This window comes from Chaetodon trifascialis, chromosome 21, assembly GCF_039877785.1.
Source record: "Chaetodon trifascialis isolate fChaTrf1 chromosome 21, fChaTrf1.hap1, whole genome shotgun sequence".
Lineage (NCBI taxonomy): Eukaryota > Metazoa > Chordata > Actinopteri > Chaetodontiformes > Chaetodontidae > Chaetodon > Chaetodon trifascialis.
Window position 1 is genome coordinate 2,978,747 of NC_092076.1, and position 25,983 is coordinate 3,004,729.

Genomic DNA, 25,983 nt, shown 5'->3' on the forward strand with positions numbered 1-25,983 from the left:
GCCCGAAACCATCTTTGAACACCACCATCGCATCACAGATGATTAATTGACTAATTGCAGCTCTAACCAGTCGAAACATTTCAATGTCATCACATTAAGCTTCATTTCGGTGTTAACTCTCTGTGTTTTGGACATTTAAAGGTCTAATGACACCACAGTGCAAACAGCTGATGACTGCTTTACTAATACTCACACGGGCAGCATGTTGCTATGAAATGTTAATTCTTCCCAAACTGAAATTCAAAGGAGCTTTTGTGTGTTTTTGCTGCTGAATTTCTTTTCACACCTGTGACGTTCGCTGGATTGTCTCCGAGTTGTGAGGACATGCTATTTCTGCTCCGGGCGCTGATTTACTTAACAGACACACACACTGAAAGGTTGTCCTCGCCGGGTTTAGTTAGATTAGCGGCCGCGCTTCAGAACATGTGCTCGCTAAGCTCTCTTAACCTCCTGACTTCAGCTCACTCTGGCCTCTGCACCCTCAGTCTGCAGCGCCCCTCTGCCGCCACCGGTGGGCGCTGCACTAAACGCATTGGGGAGAAAACTGTCTGTGAAACATAATTTCAGCTCAGAAACATCAGGGGAGGTGAATGTGAGCATATTGTGAGAGGATGTGTGAACGGCTGAAGGTGAGAAGGAAGAGACAGACAAGACAGAGCAAAAGAGACAGAGGGAGTGTTTGACGCAGTGAGAAGAGACAATCCCTGCAGGCGTCTGTCAGCCAGCAGATATGCAGATCATTTTTTCCCCCTCAAATCTCCACATGTTTCAAAGGCTTAAGTCACAGGTCTGTTTGTCTGTGTGGTGTTTATGTGACTGGAGGGCAGCGTCTCGGTCACGTCCGCTTCTGTTCAACACTAACTTTGACAGTAACCTTGGAAGTTCCTCCTGTGATCATCTGGGAGGAGACTTTATGGACTGATGTGACGGTGGATGAGGCTCTTGTGCGGGTCTGGTATTTGTCTGCAGCCCTTTATCGTGACCTGACTGGACAGACCACTGCGTGTCCATGAGGGCGGTGTGGGAAGACGCTGGGAGACGCTGCGGTGACTGTGGTGGTGCGCGAGGCCTTCAGTGGGTGTAATAGCCATAGTAATCTGCATCACTGTTGCTGTCCTTCTCGCAGACCTCTCCACTGCGAGGAGGCGGAGAGTTTTCAGTGCTGGACGTGTAGGGCGACACCCTCCTCTTCTTGTTGTCCCCCACGCCGCCCTCGAACAGACCTGAGTCAGCCGAGGCCGCTGATTTCACGGAGGGGGGTTCGAGCCAGTTGTCCTCTCCCACCGCCTCCGCAGTGTCTTTGGGCTTGTCCTGCAGCGGCGGCGGCTGCAGAGGCTCCAGGAGCGAGGGAGGGTGCAGCCTGGGGTTGCCTGGCGATGTAGAAGAAGACGAGGGGGACGAGGAGGACGATATGGGCCTGAACCAGCTCAGGCTGGGGCCGGGCTTACTGGTGTGGCTGAAGTACTGGGGGGTGGGCCGGCTGGTGGTCCAGCCCGCCGAGGTGGCTCCTGATACAGACACGCTGGTTGATGCAAAGGGATGGTCTGAGTAGTAGCTGAGGGCGTGATGAGCGGACGTCTGCAAGGGGAAGGGTTTGTAGAACCCATTTCCGGAGAAGTCACCCTCATAGGAGGAAGTGAAGTCAAGCCGGTTGGGGGTCACACCCTGCTGGGGCGGCAGGTACCAGCGGCTGTGAGGGCCCGGGCTGGAGGACGGGTCTTTGTGCTGCTGGCCCATGCCGATGGGCTCGCGGCCGTAGAAGCGGCTCTGGGGCAGGGGGCTCATGTACTGCTCTGAGAGGTAGCCCTGGGGGTAGCAGCTCCCTGGCAGCAGCTGCTGGCTCTCTGTGGGGGAGGGGGTGAGGCGATCAGAGTCAGGAGGAGCGTACAGCCTGAGCAGGAGGGAGGAGGAGGGGAAGAGAAGAGAGTGTGAGAAGAGAGAAAAAAAAGAAGGTGTTATTTCCTGCTCAAACCTCAAACTATCTATCAAACATCTCACAGCCCCTCACACCCTTTCACTGCAGCACGCTCGAGCAGCGCACTAATGGCATCTATTCCAATATTTAAAGGAAGACATGAGCACATTTAAGCCCCAGCAGTGATCCAGTCTGACTACTCAGTGCGAACAAATGCAAGGCTCAGATAAAGACGTGTTCTCTGTGAGAAACGAGCAGATTTCCTGTTGTTTTCTCTTCACAAACACAGCTTTTTTTAAACAGATGACTTACGTGTCGTAATTGTCGCGGAAACCTTTAGCGAAGGGGTTATGGTCTATTTTCAGCTGAGTGATCTGTGTGAGGAACAGGAGGAGGGCAATGAGAGAATGCAGACATAGGAAAAAGAGAAGGAGTGAGCAACCATGTAAGAAAAACAAGAGAGCAGAAAGAGAGGAGGCCTCCGACTAATAATTAATGAGGATAATATGAAGTTCCTCTCCTGACTTAGGAAGGCGTTTTGACCCAGAGAGTGGGCACACACACACACACACACACACACACACACACACACACACACACCGTACACACACAGTGATGGAATAAACACCCAAACAGGCCGACTGCATCCTGCTTTGGATACAGCAGCTCTTACACACTGTGTTTGAACAGCTGTTAATGATATTCTATATCAGCCACAGCGCTCAGGTCAGCTGAGGTGAGCTGACTCCCGGCTGAACTTAGCTACTGTACAGCTATGCTATGCTAACGCTCACAGTGGACTGCAGGAATGCGAATGAGTGTGTGTGAATTTTTGATGCGTGCATGCATTAATCAAAGCTTCCATCTCAAACACGGCTCTGACATGAATCATTGAACTCTCGACCTCGTCACAGGAGGTGTCGTTATGGTGAAATCATTGTGCGGCCTTACAAGAATCTGCAGGAAAAAGCCAGTTTTTACACTTTTATCTCTTTAATATCTATTTTTTTTACCCACAAATCTTCCTTCCTGTGACTGCTGTGACTTACATCGGCGTTCTGATAAGCCGTGACAGCGATGAACTGCGTCTCCGGGAAGATGAAGGTCTGAGCTTTGGATGAGAGGAAGGGATCCTCAGTGCCGTCCTCCTTCACCTCCACGATGTGAAGACGAGGCTGGTACTTATGGAGCGACTGCAGCACGATCATCTGGAGAGGAGATTCAGACCAGGGCGGGGGCCGTGAGAGGCTGATATCTGGTACAATTATGTGGTTTAAGATCACTTTTTGCCTTGATTTGGTCGAAAACTGCACAGAATCAGACAGGAAATGTGAGAGCAGAGCGGGCCTTGGCTGGATTCAGGTTCAGGGATGCTGCAGATGCTGCAGATGCCTTGCAGATGCCACTTTCCACCTTTTACACGTTAACTCGCATGCATCAGAAACATGAATGATTGACATGAAAATTGTTTAAAGATCAATACAAAGCTTTGTGCATGACATCCAGACATGCACAGGTGCACAGGTGGAGGTTTTAGGGGCCATACCTGCGCCACGTTATTGGTGCTGCCCTTGTTGTTGGTGAGCTTGAGTTTGCTGAAAGACACCTCTTGTCTCATCCAGTGAGCTCCCGTGTTGGGAGAGTCGGGGTGCATGTACATCCTGTTCCCTGGAAAACACACCACAAGCGATATTTATAACTCGCCCTGTCACTCCCGGGATTGTTTAAACTTTCTGTGGCTTGCGAACATCATCCACATCTGCACACCTGTTTGTTTATCAGATCAGATCAATAGGATGCAGCGCAGTTTGAGACTGAATGAAGGATCCCACCCGATAACACACATTTATCAAATGAATCATTTGTGATTTTCTCGATGAAAACGAGAGATCAAGAGAGAAAAGAAAGCTAAATTTAGTGTTTAACTGCTCCTCTTGTTAGATTTGTTGTGATAAACGATCATGCAAGGAGCACAGACTGTAAAATATGTATATATAAGTATATCCCAGAAAACCCAGCATGCACTATCAATAGCTGTGCATGTTGTTGATGTTGCTGGCTGCCAGTATTTGAAAAAAATAAATCACTTTTATGTGGTTTAATAAGTAGGAGGGTGAGAAGCAACAGTAAAAAACAACATCCATCATATTCTATATGAAAACATATGTCTGTTTGGAGTGAGCAACCGTTCTCTGCTGACAGGGGCGACATTGTTTTCACCTCTTTTACATTTGATGCCTTCTTATTGCAGGATGCAATCACAGCGCCATGATTTTTCACAGTGTTACCACAATGACCCGCTAACCTTGTGCAAGCACACCACATTAGCGCAGTATTAAATCTAATTGAGCAAAGTTGTTTCACCACAATTTCCACAAGTATAGCACATCAGCAGTCACCTTTCCATAACACCTGGCACATGTGTGACAACACCTTGCAGTTTGTCTCATTTATATAATTGTGGTTAGTCTATCATCAATCACTCGCTATATGTCGCTCTGGTTGACTTGCTATTGTGCTTTTTCTGAGGTGTGAACAGGAAGATGTGATGATAGAGGAAGAGAGCACAGGGAGCGCGACACATGGATGGGAAAGCCAAGCCGAGTAAAACCCAAACTCATCTTCTTTACAGAGCTGCAAACTGGAAATAAGGAGAGAAAAGTCAAATCCAGTGTAAATAAACAGCCGTTTGCAAGTAAGGGCTGACATTAAAACTGTGTATTTGGGGAGAGGCGTGAAGTGCATTTGGTGACCAGAGGGAGTGACAACAAGATACTTCTGGACACCACAGATGACGGCAAACTGGAGCAAAACCAGTTCAGACATGCTCTACAGAAAATGTGAGTGATGTGAGTGTGAGTGAACTTCAATTAAAAAAAAAATCAGCTGTTTTTTTATGAATGGCTCAGCAGGGAGGAGACTTTAAACCTTCAGTGTATCTGAAACATGCACTGGAGATACATGGTTTCATTAGACAGCGGCTTTGGAAAACTCTAGTGGGTGTGGGGCTTTGTTTCCTGTGTTTCCTCTGTCTGCAGAGGCTGGTCCTGGTTCTCCAGCTTGAAGATGAACCAGGAAAAACAAACATGTGAAAATGTAGAAAGGTTTTCTGAACACTGAAGCTAACTGCTGGAGGGCACAGTGCTGAATATCCTCTGTCTGTGTTCTTCACTCGCTCCCTGCAGAATAGATGATTAAGCTCCTGACGTCAAGCAAAAGCAACATCAAAATGTCCACAGAAACCTCTCAGACTACTTGCGCCTCATGATGCACATCTTGGTTTCTCTACTGTATGCATGTAGGTTTGCTACAATATTGCTAAATAAACCACTTCCTCAACATCTTCCATGCTGCATGCGCCGAGCTGAAGGCTCGCCTCCGGCTCACCGACTGACCAGCGTTTACGCTCTTCAGCCGCTGTTTGATCATCTGCTTTGTGTCAGAATCTGCTTTCGTAGGCCCCAAGAAGAAACGTGATTTATGTTTACTGGGGGTGTCTGATTTAAGAAAATTATTCAATGTAGTGGAGTACAAATATTTTAGAAGTATAAAGAAGCATAAACTGGAATTACTCATGTACAGCTGTGAAGTACAAGTACCTCAGAACTAGCTAACTTACAGTATTTGAGTAAATGTGCTTAGTTACTCCCATCACTGCTTTCTTATCTGCTCTCTAATCTTCGTTTAAATGATTTAATTTTGTTGATTTAGTCATTTATTTTTACAAATAAATCTGCCATCTACCACTAAAACCACTTTTGGTTATTAAAAGAGCACATTTCACATCAGTATTTTAAATATGTTTCCTGTCATAAAGAGCTAGAAAAAGAAAATATGAATCCGTTACGTTGGGTTTTATTATGAGCTCTGATGGGAAACGTACCCGGCATGTTCCCCTCCGCCTTCCCACACTGGACCCACTTGCCGCCCTGGTACCTCCAGTGGTGCTGATCAGCCAGAACCACGTCCACGTAGACGTTATAGTGGACGGACGGATCCAGAACGCTGATGTTGAAGCTCAGGAAGGGGAACATCCTCCTGGACGAACACACAGGGAAAAACATGATGAACCATTGCTCCTTTTGTCTTTGTTTATAGTACCTTTTTTTTTTTTCAGAATTACACAGAATAAACATCATTAACTTCTCAATGAAAGACTTGTGAGTGAGATGTGAGTAGACGAGGAACAGATCATTATTCTTCTTACATGTGCAGCAGGAAAACAAGAAATGCTCATAGTTTTTTGTGCATTCTTGGGGACACAAAACGCATGTACGACTGCTACCAAGAGGATTTAACCTACTGGGACTGTGCAGTCATTTTTACGAGCATGAAGTCTTCCTTTATGAACACATGAACTGCATGAAAGAAATCCAGGAGCACACAGTGATCATGCAAAAGCAAAGTGATCCTCAGTGCTAAAACGTCCGATAACAGCAAGCTAAAGCATGGCTATTAAATCAGTGAGCTTCATTTTTTTTTAATTTGTAAAGCTAATATTTCTTCTCAGCAGGGGGAGACCTCCCGGCCCCCGACCCACTGCTTCAAACAGGATAGTGAGAAAGAAATGATGCATAATATCAAATGCACAACTGACAAGAAGAAAGGTATTACAAGTGCTCGTTGGGGACAATAACGTATGGACGTAAGAGGGGATTCCTGTTTGGACCTCATGACTTAAACACTCTTCCTGCTTCACCAGCTGAAGAGTCAAGAGTAATGGACGAGAGGTGGAGGGGAAGGCTGACGGGGGGACGGGCGTAGGTGAATATTTAATGCTGCTGTTAATAAAAGATGCCCCAGAAGCTGCCCCTGATTGCTGGAGCTTTACATGTTGAACTTATTCTGCTCACAGAGGGCTTCAGTGAGACGAGGTAACTGGGAGGTCAGGGCGTCCCCAGGCACCAGGGCCCGGGGACGGTTAAACCAAGAGGACACACAACTGTAAGACATGGACACAAGGCAAAGCAACACATCACCACATGTATATTATCATTTTCTAGGTCAGTCAGTCACATAATTGCCACTTTGAGTTGACAGGTTTTCATCCAACGAAAGCTGTAAGGCAGCACTGACTTGCATCCTCTCGCAACAGTTTGTTAGCTTAGCTTATCTTATCTTATCTTAGCTTAGCTTAGCATGAAGGCTGGAGGCAGGAAGCCTGGCTTTGTTCAAAGGTGAACAGGAGTCCACAGTCAAACTCTCTCTGAGGTTGTACTGAGGTCCTCTGGTGCTTTGAGCTAAATGCTAACACCAGTATGCTAACATGCTCACAACGACAATGCTAATATGGTGATGTTTAGCAGATACAATAGTTATCATGTTCACCATCCTTTTTTAGCATGCTAGCATGCTAACAATTAGCGCTAAATACAAGTGCAGCTGAGGTCAGTGGCAATGGCTTTGCAGGTATTTGTTCATAAACCAGAGTATTGGACAAACTGAACCTCTGGTGGTGCCAGAGGATGAGGATGACCAGAGTCATTGGGATTCATCCAAATTTCATGACAATCCATCAAATATTTGTTGAAATGTTTCACTGAACGCTAAAAATGTTAAAATGCTGGAGGAGAAATCACAAAAGTCGGTAGGATTTATCCTCTGGGGACCATGAATGTCTGTGTAAAATCAAAAAATTATTGACAGTCGTTGATTTGTTGAGTTTTAAGAGGGGAGCGGGCCATATCGCTTACCCTAACCCTATAGTAAAAACTCTACCTGTAGCTCCTCTAACATATTTAGCTCCACACTTGGTTGTGTTTTCAGCAGCATAGATGCGACTGAATGGTCACAGGAACATTATGGGAACACTACAGGCAGCAGTGTGTCTCTACGATCCTCTCGCTCTTCAGTGTCACTTTGATAACGAAGGTGACGCCACTATGGAGTCTATAGGCTACAGTGATTACACAGCTGAGTATTTATAGAACAGAGTTTAGAGAATAATACAGATCGAAGGTGAAACTGACTGAAGGGACGGAGAGAAAAAGGCGCAGTTACGAATCCGTCTGCTCCTTCAGCACCATGGACAGCTCCACGGATCGATCAATACGCCGCGCAGACTGCTGATCTATCAGAGCCGTGGTCGGGTTCAAAATTACACAAACCTCAATCAGATAAAGGATCAATGCATCAGGCCGACTAGAATAACATGTTTAACTAAACAAGCCCTCTGCCCTGAACTCTCTCTGCTATGGGGGGGTGGGGGGGTGTTGAGTTATTGGTTATTGAATATTTCAGTTTGGACATTACCATGTGTAGATCTCTCAAATCCCCCCAATAAACATGGTACATCTTGAGGGTTTAAACTGTACAAAAACTGAAGTATAAAAACAAAACGTGGTGGTTTTACGGGGCTAACTGTTTCCCCCTGCTTCCAGTCTTTATGCTAAGCTAAGCTAACCGTCTCCTGTTTATAACTTCATACTTAACAGACAGAAGTGAGAGTGTTTCGATCTTCTAAATCAGCTTTCAGAACTATTTCTTTCAATGTCTAATATAATAAACGAACCACTGAATGAGGAATACGAATCCGCTCTGCAGTCTGGGTCTATATGAGGTCACCAGTGTGTAGCTGGTGTTAACAAATCAGGGCAGCATGTTTGACATTTGGCCCAGCTGTTTTAAACCGGCTAACAGCACCTGAGGCTATGGAGCATTTGTAATGAGCGATGCCCTCCATTCCTTTGGTTTGCTCAATGTGAAAAGCGAGCGAGTTTTATCTTAAACTGCGCGTCCTGCCTGCAGGACGTCTGCAGAACGTTCGTAAACTCAAGTCCAATAAATGCAAGTTGTGATACTACTTTGCCTGCAAGTGTTTCGCTTCAATTCAAATGAGCTGAAAGAGTTGGCATGTGCTTACTGTGTTTTATACAGTGCATGGTTTAAACCAGTCATTACGAGAGTGCAAAGAGTGTACACAAAGATGAAAAACAAACTTCCTTTTCAGAAACGCCCTCTTCTTTCTTTTCTGAAACATTTTGGTGTGAGTGGAACAGACAGATAAGATCTACAGTATTTGATCACAGCTATAAATACACTAAAACACAGTGCTGTTGCCCAAGAACAAGAGCTAAACTTAAACTAGTAATAATTCAGTCTGAAACACGCAGAGCGTGTCCAGAAAAGACAATCCTGCATGTTTAGATGTCAAAATCTCATCTGGAGGGAAATTTATCTCATTTAAATTCAGTGTGTCCCCCCGAAGCAGTTTGGTCATTTAGCTTCATGAAAACAAGTGAGGTGTGTAAAGAGACGACGTGTTAGCGGCTAATGTTAGCGGGCTAGCAGGACACCTGGAGGGCCCGTCAGTGTATACGTGTAGAGACAATGACTTCAAAACGTTAGACTCAAATCAGTTTTTATACTTATTCTGAATTTGTCAAGTGTACAACGTTGGCATTAAACGTCAGAATGATCAGATTCTTGTTTACTGATGATTTATTAAGGCATGTTCTTCCACTACCCCTCATGTTTCAGACACCATTTAAAGGATAATGCTTAAATTCTTTGCTTATTTTCTTATTGTCAACACGAGCTAACAAGTAAAGCCTGATCTATCGTCTTCCTCTGTGCCACAGAGCTTCACCGCTGCCCAAAAACTATTAAAAACACATGAAGGAGCCACACTGTTGCACTGGCTGACATCCTTCATTACTATGAACACACACACACACTGTAGTTTATTTTGACTCAGTCACACACACACACACACACACACACACACACACACACACACACACACACACACACACACCGTCCTGCTGCCCCAAATACTCGCTAGAGAATTAAATGTGTATTAATCCGCCGCTGAAATTAGTCCCAAATAACAGTACTGGTTTCTCTTGTTTGAGCACCATTTGCTGAAAGCTACAGTGTCCAGCTGTTTCATGAGTTTATTTAGCCTTTTTTAAATAATCACTCAGCTGTCTATCAGCATCATATCACTCAGATATCGCACTGGCACAGTCTTGAAATAACACCCAGCCTGACTCATATATGTGCTAACATGTTATTGCTGCTGTTAAAAACATTGTAAAAACATTACATTTTTGGTCAACATATGCTTGCAAATCTTGAACTTTGGGTGCATTTTTAAAGGTTTCTTTGTCTGAAAAACCTCCACAAGTCAAACTTTTCATGAATTTATGTGAAGAAAAATTCACATGGTCAAAAACATTCGGGATTGTGTGTTTAAATGACACACACACACATTTCTAATGCACCAGAGGTAAGACAAAACCCTGCCCTGAGCGGCCCCAGTTGGGTCTTTCTGGCTACATGGCGAGTCCAGTTTAACAATCAATCATGGTCCTCGGTGAAACAAAATCGTGGCAGCAGCTCTTTAGTGGCTCGCAAAGAACAGGTGAAAGGGCTCTTCTTCCAGGGCCGTCTTTAATACAAGTGAAAACGGAAACTCGGCTGCTCGGCATATGAGTGTCTCAACCCACCTACACTGTGCGAGAGTAATCTTGAAAGTAGATGAGTAGTTATCGTTTTTGCTCCACTGATATTGTCGATTCACTCATACTACAGGCTTTTATAGGAAATCAGAACTCGGCAAGGGGAGAAACCATAGAAAACACAACACAGAGGGGTATTTGCATGTGGGGGCGGCAGTCAAGCTTTATGCCGAGTTCAGCGAGAGAGGCTGAAAAACACCAAACACATGATAGCGTGCAGGTATTGCCAGCGCGGTGGTGAAGCATGCAGCGTCTCTGCTGCCTTCTCCTGACACATGCGTGATTTTATGGCTTTGCATGGCTGCTACGACCACAGAGAAGATGTGTTTGCAGTAGATTGGTACACAAATACACACACTTGCTTCAATGCAAGTGGGAATCAAACCTGCAGCTCTGCAGCCACCAGACAGACTCTCTAACCAACCTGCCAGTGTGCCAGTCTGATTCACTGGAAACTTGACAGTAATGACAAACGGCTGGCGCTCCCTCAGCCTGATTCAGGTGTAGACGCACACGAATACTCATAACTGTAGTTTGGTGGAGTGTGGTGAACCAGCCAGTAATACAGAGACAGTACCGCTGGTGGTGACATTTAAAAAAATCAAAATAAACTGTGTGGATGTCGGGGAGAGAGGAAGGGGGGGGTTGGTAGACAGAGGGGAAACCGCGGGGGGAAATGGAGGTTAGAGAAAGGGAAAAGGAAAGAGCAGAGGGTGGAGTGAAGCGAGGGAGGGAGGGGTGGAGGGTTTGTCCTGGGGATGCAAGGCAGAAGCTGGAGAGGAGAAGAGGAAGTGGATATTCACCGGGGAGAGGACTTTTCTACATGAACGCACCCGCTGATTCATCCGGACAGGAGTTCAGGTCCAGTTTTTGTCACCGTGCGTACGCTTGATGATCTGTGACGAAAACATGCCAGTCTACAGCTGCTGCCGGACACAAGCACTCTTTACTCAGACACTCCTGCTTCTGGATGGACTTATTGCAGAGGAATTCAGCGACAAGACATGTTGAAATTTCTATTATTTTCAGGTTCAGTATGTAACCTGATACTGCTGCTTTCATGCTTCATAAGAGGTTGGTTTTTTCGAAATGTTCATTATTTAGAATAAAACCTCAAGGCCAAAATAGTTCACAAATATATAGTTTTATTTTATAAAAAAGGCTCAGTTATTTCCTCAAACAGCCGTGCTCTGTGTTTTTTATCAAAGGTTACTCAAACAGGAGGCCACGGTGCATTCGTTGGGGACTATTTTCAGCGGCGTATTAATACACATTTGTTTCTCTAGTGGGTATTTCCAGCAGCGGGCGTATGTGTGATTGAGTCAAAATAAACTACAGAGTGTGTTCATCCTAATAAAGCAACACGTCACGTGGTGCAGCAGTCTGGCTCATTGATGGCTTTCATAGGTTTTGGACAACAATGGAGCTCATCTGCAGGGGCTCTAACCCTTTGGTAATTTAAATAAACACCAACGACCCCCTTCCTTAATAAATGAGAAATAAAAAACATAACGTCACAGAGAAAGGAGGGAAAACGAACTTGGCTGTGACAGGATATAAACATATTCAACACACTGTGCTCAGCATCACTGCCACGTGGATCCACACCGAATCACCGCCACTGCAGCCGAGGGGACGTTAGCTAGCTAACAGCAGCGAAACCCGTTAGCCTCGACCTGATGATGCGTCGTGATTGGGCGAGTGATATTCAAACGTAACTGAAATTAAGCATTTTAATTTGATGTTTTTCATCTATGTTAATTCTTGAGCACATTTAGATATGAAAGAACTGGCTTTAAAAAAATACCAATGTTAAGCTAACCATTTGGCACTGCAGCACTGCCTGCGTGGCCCACTAGATGGCGCCCTAAGGCCCGGCTTGTTGGCCAAAAGCAAAATAGAAAGCCATAAGCAAGAAAACAGGTTTCACATGTGTTATATTTTTCATCTCTGTCAGCCTCAAAGCTTTTATTAACCCTCTTGGAAACCAAATACAGAGGTAGCGGCGACAAACAACGACATTGAGGCCGGCGGGGATTGACCTGTGGCTCAAAAAGCTGAGGAGCCATTAGAGGAGGATATTTACACGACAAGAGGAAGCGCTCGTTTAGCTATCTGAAAATATTGGCACTAGATGTTTCTGCGAAAAGCTGCATATGCACCCATAAACAGCTGAACAGGAAGTGACAAGTCATACTGTCAAAACCTTGAAATAGTCTCACTTCTGCTTTCAGACAGAGAGAAAGAGAGAGAGAATTAAGACACCAGACCTCCAAACATTGCTCCCCAAACACCTTGCACTGTTGGCGATAACAAATTTCATTCTTAAATTTGTTCTTGGACCTGTTCAACATCAGTGTATTACACCGAAATGTCCGTGGGCGGGCTCGGCAGAGGAGGCGCCCACTCTGATTTCCTTGATGATGTGAAGTGATGATTTCCAAAATAAGATACCTACTTTGGAAAGAAACTCGATTATTCAGAAAGTGTAAATGTAGATGATGTTTCACTTTGTAGGCTCAGCAGACACAGTCCATTTAAAAATACTACATTTTCATTATATTTAACAAACATTTTATAAGAATTAAAGCACTAATATAAATAAATGTTTTACTTACAAATGCAGGAACTTAAAACTCTCCATGTGTGATAGTGATATTCATGATGATTCTGCTTTTCTGCAATAAGGGAACTTAATCTTCATCTACTCATAGCAGTACTTTTATAGTAAGTACCTACAGTAATATTAGAGTTAAACAAAGGATTATTTCCTCTCTGGAAAACTACCAGACATCAGACTGATACATGCTACAGTTTGGACTCAGTGGAGCAGAGAGAGCACATGAGCATGATTCCTCTCAGTCTGAACTTTAGCTCGGCATTATTTCCCTGAAAGGTGTTTGTATGTAAAGAACTTAGTCATTCTTATCTCCTTCCTCGAACACACACACTCACACACACACTAGACTGTGTGGTCAAGCAGAAGTTCATTAGCATGATTTGTGACTCATTAATATTGAATAAATCCAGCAAAAAGTTTTAATTGATGGTTCGAGGACAAGCGTTTCAGGTTGAGGAATGCCGTTAATTCAGATTTCTTTGCACTAAATCAACACATTCAGTTGTTATTTCCAGAAAAAAAAATTCCCCTTGAATGAATGTGCTTCTTGGAAACCAAGGCAGGGAAAAGTTTGTCCTCTTGACTCAGATCTGAAGCCGCCACAGGTGTAGGATCAGCACATTGGTCAAAGAAACAAATGAGGAAAAAAAAGCTTCACTTTCTCTTTTCGCTTTTAGTCACTTCATTCTTTTTTGGCTATATCAGAAAATCCCACATTTTGCATCTTTATTTGTCTTTATTTGTCTGTTTGGCCTCTCAGGCGCTGCGTTCGGGTCGACCTCGACGCCCCGGCCTCCGTGAACTTTGCCTCCTCGCGGCCAGACAGGCTGAGCGGGGCCTGAAATGTTCTCAACTTGTGCCGTGGTCTGAATTCATCTCAGCAGAAGAAGAAGAAGAAGAAGAAGAAGAAGGAGAAGAAGTGCAGATGAATTCCCCCCACCTTTGCTGCAGGCCATGAAAACGGCTCTAGATTTCAAAGCCCAGGTGTGGTGCACGAGGCAAACTTCTGAGAGGTCTGCCAGGCTGCACAGCCAGCATCGAGCGCAGGCTGAGGAGAGCAGAGGAAAAGAGAATCTAGTCTTTTACTTCCTGAACTTCAAAGGTGCCTCACCTCCTCAGCGTGGCCATCTAAAGGCTCAGCGGTGTTTGACCCTTCTCCACACTTTCCTCTAGAGTTTCTACACATACCGGGGTTTTGATTAACATTGCAGACCCTCAGACTTCTCTCTAAAACCACAGCAAAGTTATTGTGCGAGCCTGAACCCAGGATGAAAATTTAAGAGATATCGCCTCTGATATTGAAACCAAATCTTTTTTCTTTTTTTTTCTTCGTGCACTTCTTCTGCTCGGCTCCTCGGCTCGTCTCGCAGGAGTTAAAAAAGTCTGTTTTCTCGGCCTCTTCGTCACTTATTCTGCCGGATACTTGCAGCTCTGCGTGTGAGGGAGGGTGTTAAGATAAGAGGCTGAGAGCTTTTCCATTGTCAGGATTTGAATTTCGCGTAACGTGAGGTTTGTGGTTTTTGCACAACATGAAAATATGCTTTTTGTCTCATGTACAAGGATAACACCTCCGCGGCCATTTCACCAATGCTCTTCTTATTGTGGGTAGTGTTTAGACTTCCGTGCAGAAAAGTTCTGCAAGTGTGTGTGTGTGTGAGAGTGTGTGTGTGTGTGTGTGTGTGAGAGTGTGTGTGTGTGTGTGTGTGTGTGTGTGGCAGCAATTGTAAAAACATGTTTAACTTAAATCTCTCTCTATATTTATATCAAGTATATTAATTACATGACCTGATAGATCATAGCTATTTATTAGTGTGTGTTTCTAGAGAGCATCCTGCCAGGACACACACACACACACACACACACACACACACACACACACACACACACACACACACACACACACACACACACACACACACTTGCATCTGTGACGCACAAAATCTAAAATTCCTACCAAACTTAAACATTTCTTAAATAGACCAGAAAACTGATGTTGCGGAGACAAAAAGAAGAAACATTTTTTAAAGTTTAAAAGAATAAAAATGTAAAGAAATTACTACAAAGAAGTTTTTCTGAATCCAAAAATGCAATTTAACTGAAAATAGCTGTGGCAGCAGGTGTGGGCCTACCTACACCAGAGAGGAAAGCAACCATGCAGGTCAGAGGGGAATATTTCACAAGACTGCAACCTGCAGCTGGCAACCTGAAATCCTTGTTCTTGTTTTAAAACGAGAAAAACATTTTTTAAAAAAAGAGTCAGAAGGAGAGGTTTGAAAAATAAATCTGAGATTATTCTAAATTCAGGTGAGTTTAATTAAAAATAAAAGCGTGTGGCTTCGGCTGGCTGCAGAGTGGAGTCACTGGAAATATCAGTGTCCTGTTATGTGACAGCGCACTTGTTTGGAGTGCACAGATCTGAGCCATGAGAAAGCCCCGGCCCGAAACCTTCTGTCAAACACGAGAGGCGCACATTAGAGAATTAATCCTCATCGACGTGACTGCGTCTTAATGCTCGCTGACCCATCAGAGGGGCCCGGCAGCGCCGTCTCTCCTGTGTGTGTGTGTGTGTGTGTGTGTGTGTGTGTGTGTGTGTGTGTGTGTGTGTGTGTGTGTGTTGATCTCACTTTTTGTCTATTATCTTCTCCACCGCCTACTCGAGATATCGCGTTGAGGTTTAATTATCAGAAGTTTGTTTCTCGCTTTATCACCTCTGTCCTCTTAAAGTCCTTTCACACCGAACACAGATAACAGCTTTAACTGATTACTGATTTGATTTTATATTAAAATCACAGGAGGGGAGAGTGTGTTTTCCAGATTTTTCACGAGAAAAAAAAAAATTAAATGGCTTCAGGAAGAAATATTTTGCGGGTGGTGTGGCCTCCAGGGAGCATTGAGTAATAATAACCTGTCCTTGTATCGCTGCGGAGGAGATCAATTTTAACCGATTAGCCTCGTTTTGGAGTTAGATTCCTGCTGTGTTAAAGTGAAGGGCCCTGTGACTTCAGAGGTCAAGCAGAGGTGTCAAATGTTTTCAGCATGCAGCTGATGTTTAGCTTCACTTCATCATTTCTCTGACTCCTCAGCAACTTTCCCCAAAGCAAATTTAGACTTTGTCAATTTTTTATTTTACAAGCAACAATAAAAAGAGTGGGAGAGCAACACGGAGAGAAAATGCTTTGTTAAAATGTTTATCAGGCCAATTAAAATCAAGTATTTTTAATTCTATAGCCCGATCCTTGAGATTTATTTCAAATATGTCAAATATGTAATTATGACTCAGCTCTGACGATTTTTACGCAAAAGCAGCACAGCTTAAAATCGACTTGTGCTTTAAAAAAAATAGTTCAGAGGTCATTCTTATCATTCTCACAACTAAAAACTCAAAGCTGCAGAAGCTAACCGTGCCTGTGTTGTCCTGCAGTAAAACAGGAGCTACAGTATGAGTAAACTATGACCTCCAGTCGGTGATAACCGCCAGACAGCATGACGAGGCTATAAAGTGTTATTTAGTTCTCAGAAAAACTGCTTTTCAGTTAAATTATAGGAAGTTGGTGTCATGCAGGCCTGCTGCTCAGCACTGGTAGTGAGAAATTAGAAAGTGTGTAAAACCAAGAGGACAGCGCTGCGTAATTTGCAATTTCTTTCACTTTTCTTACCAAAATGTGACCACAAGTGAGCCACCAGGAGTGTATCAGTGTGGGAAAACAAGTGGGAATTGTTGCAGGGATCTGTCAGTCTTACCTCCCCTGTTTGGTGATTATCATCTCGGTTTGGAACTTGTGGAACTTGGCCCATAGCGGGTAGTTATTGAGCAGAGCCTGAGTCTTCCCGCACACCTGTAGCCCAGGTAAAGGGTAGAGAGGCGGCCGCTGGTAGCCGTGCTGGAAGCTCGCCGGGTAATTCTCTGGAGAAGGAGAGTACAAGTCTTTTCCGCCTGTAGGAAAGCCGTCCCCTGCCGCCGGGATGTAACCCTGCGCGGCTCCGCTTCTCGGCGGCGACCGCACGCCGCCGTACGGACAGCTGCTGAGGGTCTGTGCGTAAAACCTGCCGGGCTGCGCCGCGTACCCTCCCACCGCCTGCTCCGAGTGGTACGGCAGAGTCAGAGCGTCCTGCCCGCTCGGAACAGAGTCTGGGTAGTAAAACCTCGCGTCCTGAATCCCCATTTTGAACTCGGCTAGATCCTTGCCGCCGCGGTGGAGCTGACTGCTGATGTCGGCGTTCTTTCCGAAAGTTTGCGTTTCAGTCCCATTCAACATGCTGAGGTAGAGGTTGCCACCTATGCCGCCCATTTGCAGCCCCGCTCCTGCTCTGTGCGCAATGTCATAAGGCTCCGCTCTTGCGTCCAGTTGAATAAGAGCATGTAGAATAAAAATAAAAAAATGAAGAACAAGAACCACCAAACGGCACAGTCTGGATTCACCTCACCTGTCACTCACTGACGCGCCGCAAACTTTAAAATTCGGCGTCTCGGTCGCTCAGAGGTTAGAATTTAAACACAAACTCCCTCACACCGCCTCACCACACACAAACTTTTTAATCACCCGAGCAGGTGATTGTCTCGTCTTTTTTTGACGCGTGGAGTCGCCACCAGTGACTCAAACACACGCTCAGCTTTCCATCCTATGATATAGGCTATACATTTAGTAAGCGCTCATATTTTGGAGGCGTGTTTGCCGCAGAGGCAGGACGCGATAGGCTGCGGACACCAGAGAGGCGTCCCCGCAGCAGCGCCACACAAATTACGCACGCTGCCCTTTGACCAACACCTCTGAAATTCCTTTGATACGCTTCACAGGGAGACTATTTACATTAGAGGAATGTTTTAAGATGACACTACAGGAAATTACATTTACCAAATAAATAAATAACTGCTGTGAAATTATAACAGAATGCCGCAAACTCTGGAATATGTTTGCGCATTTTCGTTCATCACATGAATAATGAATGTTATAATGATTATGTCTCGATAGCCGATAACCAGATGTTTTTGATGGTGAGTGGAGTGAGCTGCACGGTGAATCAGTTCATTAAAAGCATGATTAATTAGGCCAATAATTTAACTGCAGCCTTGTAATGCCGAGGAACTGCTGTGTTTTATAGGCAGAGACTTTATAATCTAATAATAATTAGAATATTATCGCGCTTTGGGTGAAAACATCTTCCGATCAGGCTGTTCTTTATCTCCTCAGACTGATTAATTTCGACTGTTCAGTTTCTCTAAATGGTTCCTCTTAGCTCGTGCCAAAAAACATTGTTTGACTCCTTTTCTCCTCAGGTTAAAACTTATTCGATAATGAAATAATAATGAGTCAAAAATGAAGTCAAGCAACGTCACTTCTTTGCGTCGGAGGTTATCTTCAGAGCTTTTTCTATGAAATCAAGCAGTTTTCACTTTCGCTGTTGTTTGTTGCATCAAAGCCCGATTTTATTTTCATTCTGAATCGTTATGCGCTTAAAAAACTAGTTTTTGAGTTTTTAATACATCCACAGCGGAGTCATCAATATTAAATGGTTTTAACTGCCTTTTTAGACTGTTACAGTTGCTGTTACTCAGTGTCATAAAATGGAAATTAATACAAAATAGAACAAATATGATTTATAAATGAATTTCTTTAAATAAAAATCAAACTTTCAAAAATGTGTTTTTAATTGTTTTTTACTTAAAGTGTTCAGGTGATGGTGGCCCTCCATGAAAAGATGAAATTCATGAACTGTTAATATATTTTTCTGCTTTCTTTCATTTGACAATGATGACTTTCAGGAAGTTGAGCAGATAATCACGACAGCATAAAGCATCTAAGCCATGAACATAATAAACCATGTGTTCATTTCAGTGAGTCTCTGTAAGGGGTCAGGATCTGTTTCTCTCAAATGCTTCTCAAAGCTGGAGTCCTGCAGACATGAGATGAAGCTCCAGGCTAAAAAACAGCAGAATTTCCCTTTAAGGCTTCAAAGCTCTCACTCCAAACGCAGGCCTGTGTGTGATGAACACAGCGTTAAATTGGCCTTCGTGTGAGAATGAGACAGAATTTATGAATTCAACAAGTCGGCGTTTGTGGCATCAGAACGCCTCTGAGAGCTTCAGGTAAGGTTTCAGTTCAAGTCAAATATGCAAAATGAAATCGCACAGACGTTTCCCGTGATTGTCATAGCGTCACACACACATCATTCAGTTCAATGTGGACGAAACAGAAAGAGGTTGGTCACACGGCGGCGTCCTCTGCTCCTCAGGGCCTTTTAGTGGCTTGTTTGGCCGTCACAGGTCGGCCAGCCTGGACAGAGAATCTGCTCCATAAACACAGGTGAAAGAGATAACCCTGAGGTATCAGCAGCTGCATGTGTGTGACCACACACACATTAATAGATGAAAGCCCCCCCAGTGCAGGTATGACACAGTTATCCCCCCTGACACTGTCACTGCTCTAATCCCACTTCCTGTGTCTCTCCTAGCAAGGTGAGCTCATAAGGGCATGCGCTGAAGTCATCAGTGTTGACACGGGGGGCGAGAGGGCCTCGATGTGAGCGACACCACGGACGCCACGGCCAGCCAGGCGTGTCCACCCCACCCCCACCCCCTCTGGCGGGAGTCACCACTTCCTCTGCTCTCCCTGCTTCCGGCCTGAGCCTCAGGCCATCACCTTGTGAAGCACAATCAGCTTTCATTTTCTCCTGAAGTGTTATTAGCAGGTCAGCTGGCTCTCGCGCACACAAGGCAAAACACGCAGGAAGTGAAGGCACTGTGAGCAGGGTGAAGCGTTTTTAGTCTTACTGCAGATGCACCTCAGTGAAGCACCTGAAACATGTATGATTATCTCCTGATTTCCTTTCAATCAAAGCTCTCTGCTGCTGCCTGCACTGTGCATGAGTCAATCTGGCTGAGCAGGAGTTATGAATAGTGACCTCTGCTCGTAGACGTGAGAGGCAGAGCTGCACTGCAACTGGACACTGATGTAAAACCTCGATGGCTGTAAGAGGGATGCAGTAAAAGCAAGCGCGGCTGGCTTGAACGCAGCTTCTGTGGGCTGACAGATTTAGACGTGACAGACGGTCACACCAGCGGAAGTCTTAGCGTGTCTTCATTAATGGCATCACCCGACTTCTCCATTAAAACAGAGGAGACGAGGCGGTGGTGAGAATCAGAATGTGGAAATTACATCTTAAAATCATTAACTGGTGTAAAACCAGCTGAAATCTGAAAATGAGACAAGTTTTTTTTTATCTGTAATGATCGACGCTGTGGATTCCTGGCTGACATTAAAGGCCTCACCATGCCTCAGATGAAGCGCCTGTCAGATGGTCAAACAGCATCTGAAACTCCCTCCAACACCTTTCTGATGCTGGATGTGGTGACGACTCAGGCCGTGGTTGCCCAGGTGTGTGCAGGTGAGAACAAAGGTTGAACTTTATTCGACCTCTGGCAAGATTTTTCTGTACAACAACTGTTTCCTAGAAATTATGTGTATATACAACAAATTTACATCAGCAAATCCATTTTGTAGTAAATAATAAAACAGCTCGGAGTCTATTATCTTAAAAAAAGTTGTTTATTGTACCTGGCAGCCTCAAAATATTGATTATGAGTGTAATATTCACTGACAATCGATCCCCAGCTCCCCTCAGCTTTACAGATCTCTATAGCGAGTTTTAGCTAATTGTTTAACTGTCCGTTCACTCTTGTCGCCCTCATTGCATCAGAGAAAAAAAAGACTTCAGGAACGGTAGACACCAACATTGAGTGTTGTTTGGAGGCAGGAAAGGAGGGATAATGTCCTGACCCACCTCCACCTCCTCCCTCAGTGAACTCTGTGGCTCTGTAACGTCGCCATTAATCTGTAGCATTAGCCATCGTTAGCGTAGCCCCTACAGCTGCTAGAGGCCTTTGTCACCTGATGGTAAACATATGTGGTTTTGGGGCATGACAGGAGGACAGTCTTGTAAAACCTTTAGTTGTCTTTGGATGAGATTTCGTACATTCGTACATCTGAGGCATCCTGACACCTTAAACCTGCAGAGCAGAGATCTTGCCTCCTCCTTCTGGCAGTGAGAGAATTACACTGTCGACGTGACGTGGCCTAATCCGTCGGTCCAAACCAATCATCACCAGTCGATGTGGAACAAAGGAGCATCACCGCAGACAGACACAGAGCTTCACTCGGCAGCGTGAACTCGTTTGGTGACGACTTGAAAGAACCTGATTTTCATTTTTACGTAAAAGTCCCACACTCCAGCTTTAAGGCAGGTATAAAATTTTGAGGTTGACGCCACATAATTTACAGCTTGTTCCCGCTGAATGTGCACTGAAAGGCCCACCGACCCCCATTTGAAACCCGAGGAGGCTGCATGTCGACTGACGACCACAATGTTCGCTATGTCAAACTCATGTATGCTTGTTGTTAAAATGCACTTCCTGTATGTGCTGTTCAGCCACAAGCGTCTGAAATCAAACCACCCTTCAGCTTCAAAATAATCATTGCTGTTGTATTTTTGTACTTTTTCTGTTATCCTTCCTGCTCATGGTTTAAGTCAACTCTGCCTTTTGGGTGCGTAACCCCTCGGCCATAAATATCCGTGCCTTGACATCGCGCCGATGTGGGTGGGCATGGCATGCCTGACGCAGAGTTCACAAATCAAACCCAGCGTACAGACTGAGCTGCGGCATTCATTTCACTTGAACACCGGTTTGGCACTTGTAGCACGCGGACGAATGAGAAAACATGACGTTATCATCACACGGAATAAGAAAATAACAAAAGAAATCTGAGAATTTGTAGTTTTGGTGGCTAAACCGAACCACACTGTTAGTAGGGACCTGATTAGAGGGGCTTAAAGGGGATGTGACGCCATTGACAGGCGACCGAAATTAAATGCATTGTTATCCAGACTGAAATTACAGATTTCTATTAGTTTGAACACTGTTGGAAACTTTTGGGATAATGTAAGTTCACAACGCTGCAGAATAAAAAAAAATATATAAAATATTTACATTTTCTCTTCTGTCTAAAATGCTCTGCTGTTGCTCTCTTCTTCCTCTCAGTCTTGTTCAGCTCCACTGTTCTTACATTTTAGTACCAGTAGGTCTTCTATTGGTTCATATTGATGCTCTGAAATTACTCCGTAAACCAATCACAAAGTCTGCTTTACCAGAGGTTGCTCTCTTTCTGCATGGTGCTGAGGTGTTGACAAGTTTATTGAAGACGATGGTAAAAACGTGATGAAGGCTGGCCTTGGTTTGCTGTGTTTGCGAGGCAGTGCCGGGAGCAGGTGTGCGAGAGGAGCAGGAGCGAGGACGTCCCTCGTAATCACCATGTAAACGTTTCTCATTAGACTGACTTAACCGGAGCTCAAGACCCTCTGAAGAGCGGCTTCCTGTGTGCGGCGCACCATGGCACCGGTTCATAATTAACACAACATATGTTTATTCAAATCTCTGCACGGGGTGTGAAAGAGGGCTTCAGGAGGCACCACCCACAGGGGCTGTGAAAACAGAGGGTGGCGGAATTAAGTGAGGAAAGGGAGAATGAAGCGATCGTGTGAGCGAGGTAGAAAAGATAGCACTTACTGCTCGGCGGAATTCACACTCGATAGCTCACGAACTCTTGGTGAAGTGCAAATGTATTCCTCAGCAACCCAGAAACAAACAAGCTGCCACTTCCTTCGCCTATAATTAGCTGGTAATCAATGCTGGGTGGGTTTCTGTCCTGTCAGACATCCCCAGCCATCGTGGGGCAACACTAGACCTGCAGCTGCACCCTCAGGTCTCAGATGACAATCCAACATAAAGATCATTAAGCCGTGTTTTCAGAAAGCGTTCCTTGCTTATCACGGCTGCCTGGAAAAAAACAGGAAGCACATACATAAGTTCAAGTCAGGCAACACAGCTTTAATCTGAAGCGAACTTTGGAGGATGTGCTGCAAAAATGCGAGAAAACGCTCATAAAACCTCCACGATCGCCGGTGGACTCCACAGACGTCTCCATTGGCACATGCTATGGTGCCACACCCCCAGACATTTGCCACTTTCTCCAAGAGCTTGTTTAAGAGAGGCGAGTGTTGTGGTGGAGAGTAATGGGGCAGCGTGCACTCTCTTGTTGGCCTTTGAACCCCCGCTAACCCCCATAAACACAGAGAGGGTTCATGTAAGCTTCAGGCCACCAGCAGCAGCTCTCAGGCATTGAGAGACACACCTCAAACCGGATTCAGCTTCATGATCTTTTCATTAGTTTGGTTTCAAGCTCAGCTCTTTGAACACCAACATCAGCATTATCTCATTAGAATATCTTGTGCTTGTGTTAAAGCCCTTATATGTGACTGATGCACTGTGATCCCAAAGTTACATCAGCTGCTTTTCTGGCTGAGTTTTCATGGGTCTGACTCACGATGTGGCGTCATCGACTGGGGCATGTGTCAGGGCTTTCACTGTGATTTTCAGACATTTAAATTAATCTCGAAGTTTTCCTGAAAACAAGGGCAGCTAATTTTAAAACTACCAGTGCTCTCATCACACAAATGTACTGTGCAACAAAGATTCAGCGGTTCTCCACTATTTATGAGTTCCTAATTTGGATCTCGCTCCCAAAACATTCAATCCTACACTTCCCATAATGCATCTCTTTTATTAGACCCTCAAATTAATTTGTAGCCTGAAAGCCCAACCAAAGACAACCGTGAGGACATCAACAGCAGATGTTGTACAGCTGTTTTCATGAGCTGAGAAGCACCCACCGTGATGAGAAAAGGAAGCTTTAACGCTTTAATTACTGCGATAATTTGAACCTAACTTGCAGACACAGAAAAAATAGGTGTCACACAGTTTCTGTTGGTTTCTCACAGAGAAACCAACAGAAACTTGAATAAACTAGGATCTGACTGATGGCTGGTGTGGCTTTCAGGTCCAGCCTTAGCTGTATTAGCTGGTATTCAGTGTAGCTACACTCATGCTGGGTTGTGCATCTGGGGTCCGCTGATCCATGGGAGGTCCTGCACATGAACACACAACACTGGCAGCTTTATGTTATTCAGACAGACAGCACAGTGCACAGCTATGACAAAATAGGGCAGCTGTGCACTTCCACACATTCCTCTGGGCTGCTCCATGAACGCAGATCATCCCCTCTCATCGACCCCCCACCCCCTCCAAAACATTGCCAAGGCTTCCTTTACGGGCACCATACCTCCCAGAACACACCCCAAACCCTACACCCACCTCATATGCAGACAGACTCCCCACCTCAGCCGCCGTCCACTTGCTTGCCCTCTGACTACATTAAGAAATCATCACCCCTGTCAGGTTCAAGCTGACCCTGCCATACTAAGTGCTACTGTCAGGGTCAGCTGGTGCAGGGTGAGCCGCACGCTGCAGCTTCTGTCCGGGATTTAATTACATCCAAATGAGAAAACTGCGAGCCTGTGAGCCCACGCGGGGTTACTGACCATTGAACCCTTGAGTCTCCTCCCAAAACATTTAGTGTGTAAGACTGAAATTGTGAACGAGTGTTTGTGGTTGCACAGTTTCCACAGGTTTCCACTGGCCGCTGGTCGAGAGCTTGTACTCGGCATGTGGTTCTCATATATGTTGAGTATGTTTTCATGTGAGTAAGAGAGAGAACGTGGGACTGAGTTGGATTGATGCCACTTTCACTGCATGTCTGTATGCTAAATATGAAGCCGCAACAAGGAGATGGTTAGCTTAGCTTAGCATAATGACTGAAAATGGGGAAACAGCTAACATGGCCTGTGAGCACCTCTAAAGCTGACTGATTAAGATGTTATATCTTTATTTGTTTGACCTGAAACTTAACATAAAGCCTGCAAACAGCAGGAAGAGCCTGGCTCGCCAAGAAATAGTCTGAACCAAAAAACGCCATAAAACCATGTATATTCATTTGAACGCTTTTTTGCTTTTTCGGAAGTGCTGGTACATTATTTTCTAATTTTCATTAGTTTTTGTTAATGTTGGAAAGAGCTAGGCTAGCTGTTTCCCCCTGTTTCCCGCCTTTATGCTAAGCTAAGCTAACCATCGGCTGGGTGTAGCTTCATATCTTTTCATCTAACTCTCTCTATATTAATGTGAGATATTATTGTGTTTCTCTCAGAGTTCTGCAGCGTCTTCATGATTTGTTTTGTAAAGTTTACAGTAAACACGAGCCCCAAACTCCTTGATAAGTCTGTTCAGTCCACTTTTCTTTATTTTCATGACTGAGTGCTTATTTTGTGATGCTTGTTTAGCTTAATAAAGTTATTTAGGTCATGGAGAAATACAGTATGTTTTTCCTGCAATAACAAGCTCTGTTGTCTTTGTCTATCAGAGAGGCAGCTGTACATCAGCTGCCTCTCTGATAGACGCTTGCTCTAATACCTAATTATCAGGCCATGAATCCTGCTGGACAAGGTGTCAGGTGCTGGCAATTCAGCCAAGGATTTCCATGGGTTCATGTCACCTACGCAGTCAAAGGCGCCGTCTGCTTATTTAGTACCTGATCGACTCTCATGCAGGTTCAGGGCATGGAGTTGTATCTCTGTTTACTTTCCCTCTTAATCCCACAGTGACACATGAGAAATGGCTTTATGATCCTTGAAGTTAGCGTAACTTAACTGCTGGAATCTAGAGGATGTTCACGAGGAAGCAGCAGAAATATGAGACTTGAACTGTCAGTGAAATATCTGATGGATCACATCACATTTCCTGTAGTAAAAAAGTGCTTGATTGAGGTTTCTGCTGACTTTGCTGAATTTCAAGCACATCCAAAAGCCTCTTGCCGTATCTCCTTCACCCTGAGCCTGACACACTGTTGGAAGAGGGTGCTTCACTGCAACGCATGAAGGAAGAATCAGAGAAAAGATCATCTAAAGATGCATTTTCAGTCCTCTGAACAGTTGAGAGCGGCTCAGACGAACGTGGCCGAGGTCTCTGTGGTCCGACCCTGCTGAGTTTTCACTGACTAGAGTGTCACAGGGAGAGCTTCATTAACTCATTTCTGTGCTTTTTC

The 25,983-nt window shown here is 44.8% G+C and overlaps 1 protein-coding gene across 1 annotated transcript; it reads right to left on the reverse strand.

The window, feature by feature from the left end:
• Positions 1–257: 257 nt before the first annotated feature.
• On the reverse strand, positions 258–17,560 carry tbx21 (T-box transcription factor 21). Its single transcript, XM_070990554.1, has 6 exons — positions 16,739–17,560; positions 5,799–5,953; positions 3,462–3,583; positions 2,965–3,123; positions 2,228–2,289; positions 258–1,891 (listed from the first exon to the last, which is right to left on the reverse strand). The coding sequence occupies exons 1-6, from the start codon at positions 17,284–17,286 to the stop codon at positions 1,072–1,074; spliced, it is 1,866 nt and encodes a 621-aa protein (XP_070846655.1). The 5' UTR covers positions 17,287–17,560; the 3' UTR covers positions 258–1,071.
• Positions 17,561–25,983: the final 8,423 nt, after the last annotated feature.

Coding starts and splice junctions, on each gene's coding strand:
- tbx21 (XM_070990554.1), bottom strand. CDS start 17,286: ATGGGCGGCATAGGTGGCAACCTCTACCTCAGCATGTTGAATGGGACT. Junction 5,954..16,738: donor ATAATCACCAAACAGGGGAG/GTAAGACTGACA, acceptor GTGTTCGTCCAG/GAGGATGTTCCCCTTCCTGA. Junction 2,290..2,964: donor CGGCTTATCAGAACGCCGAT/GTAAGTCACAGC, acceptor TTCCTCACACAG/ATCACTCAGCTGAAAATAGA.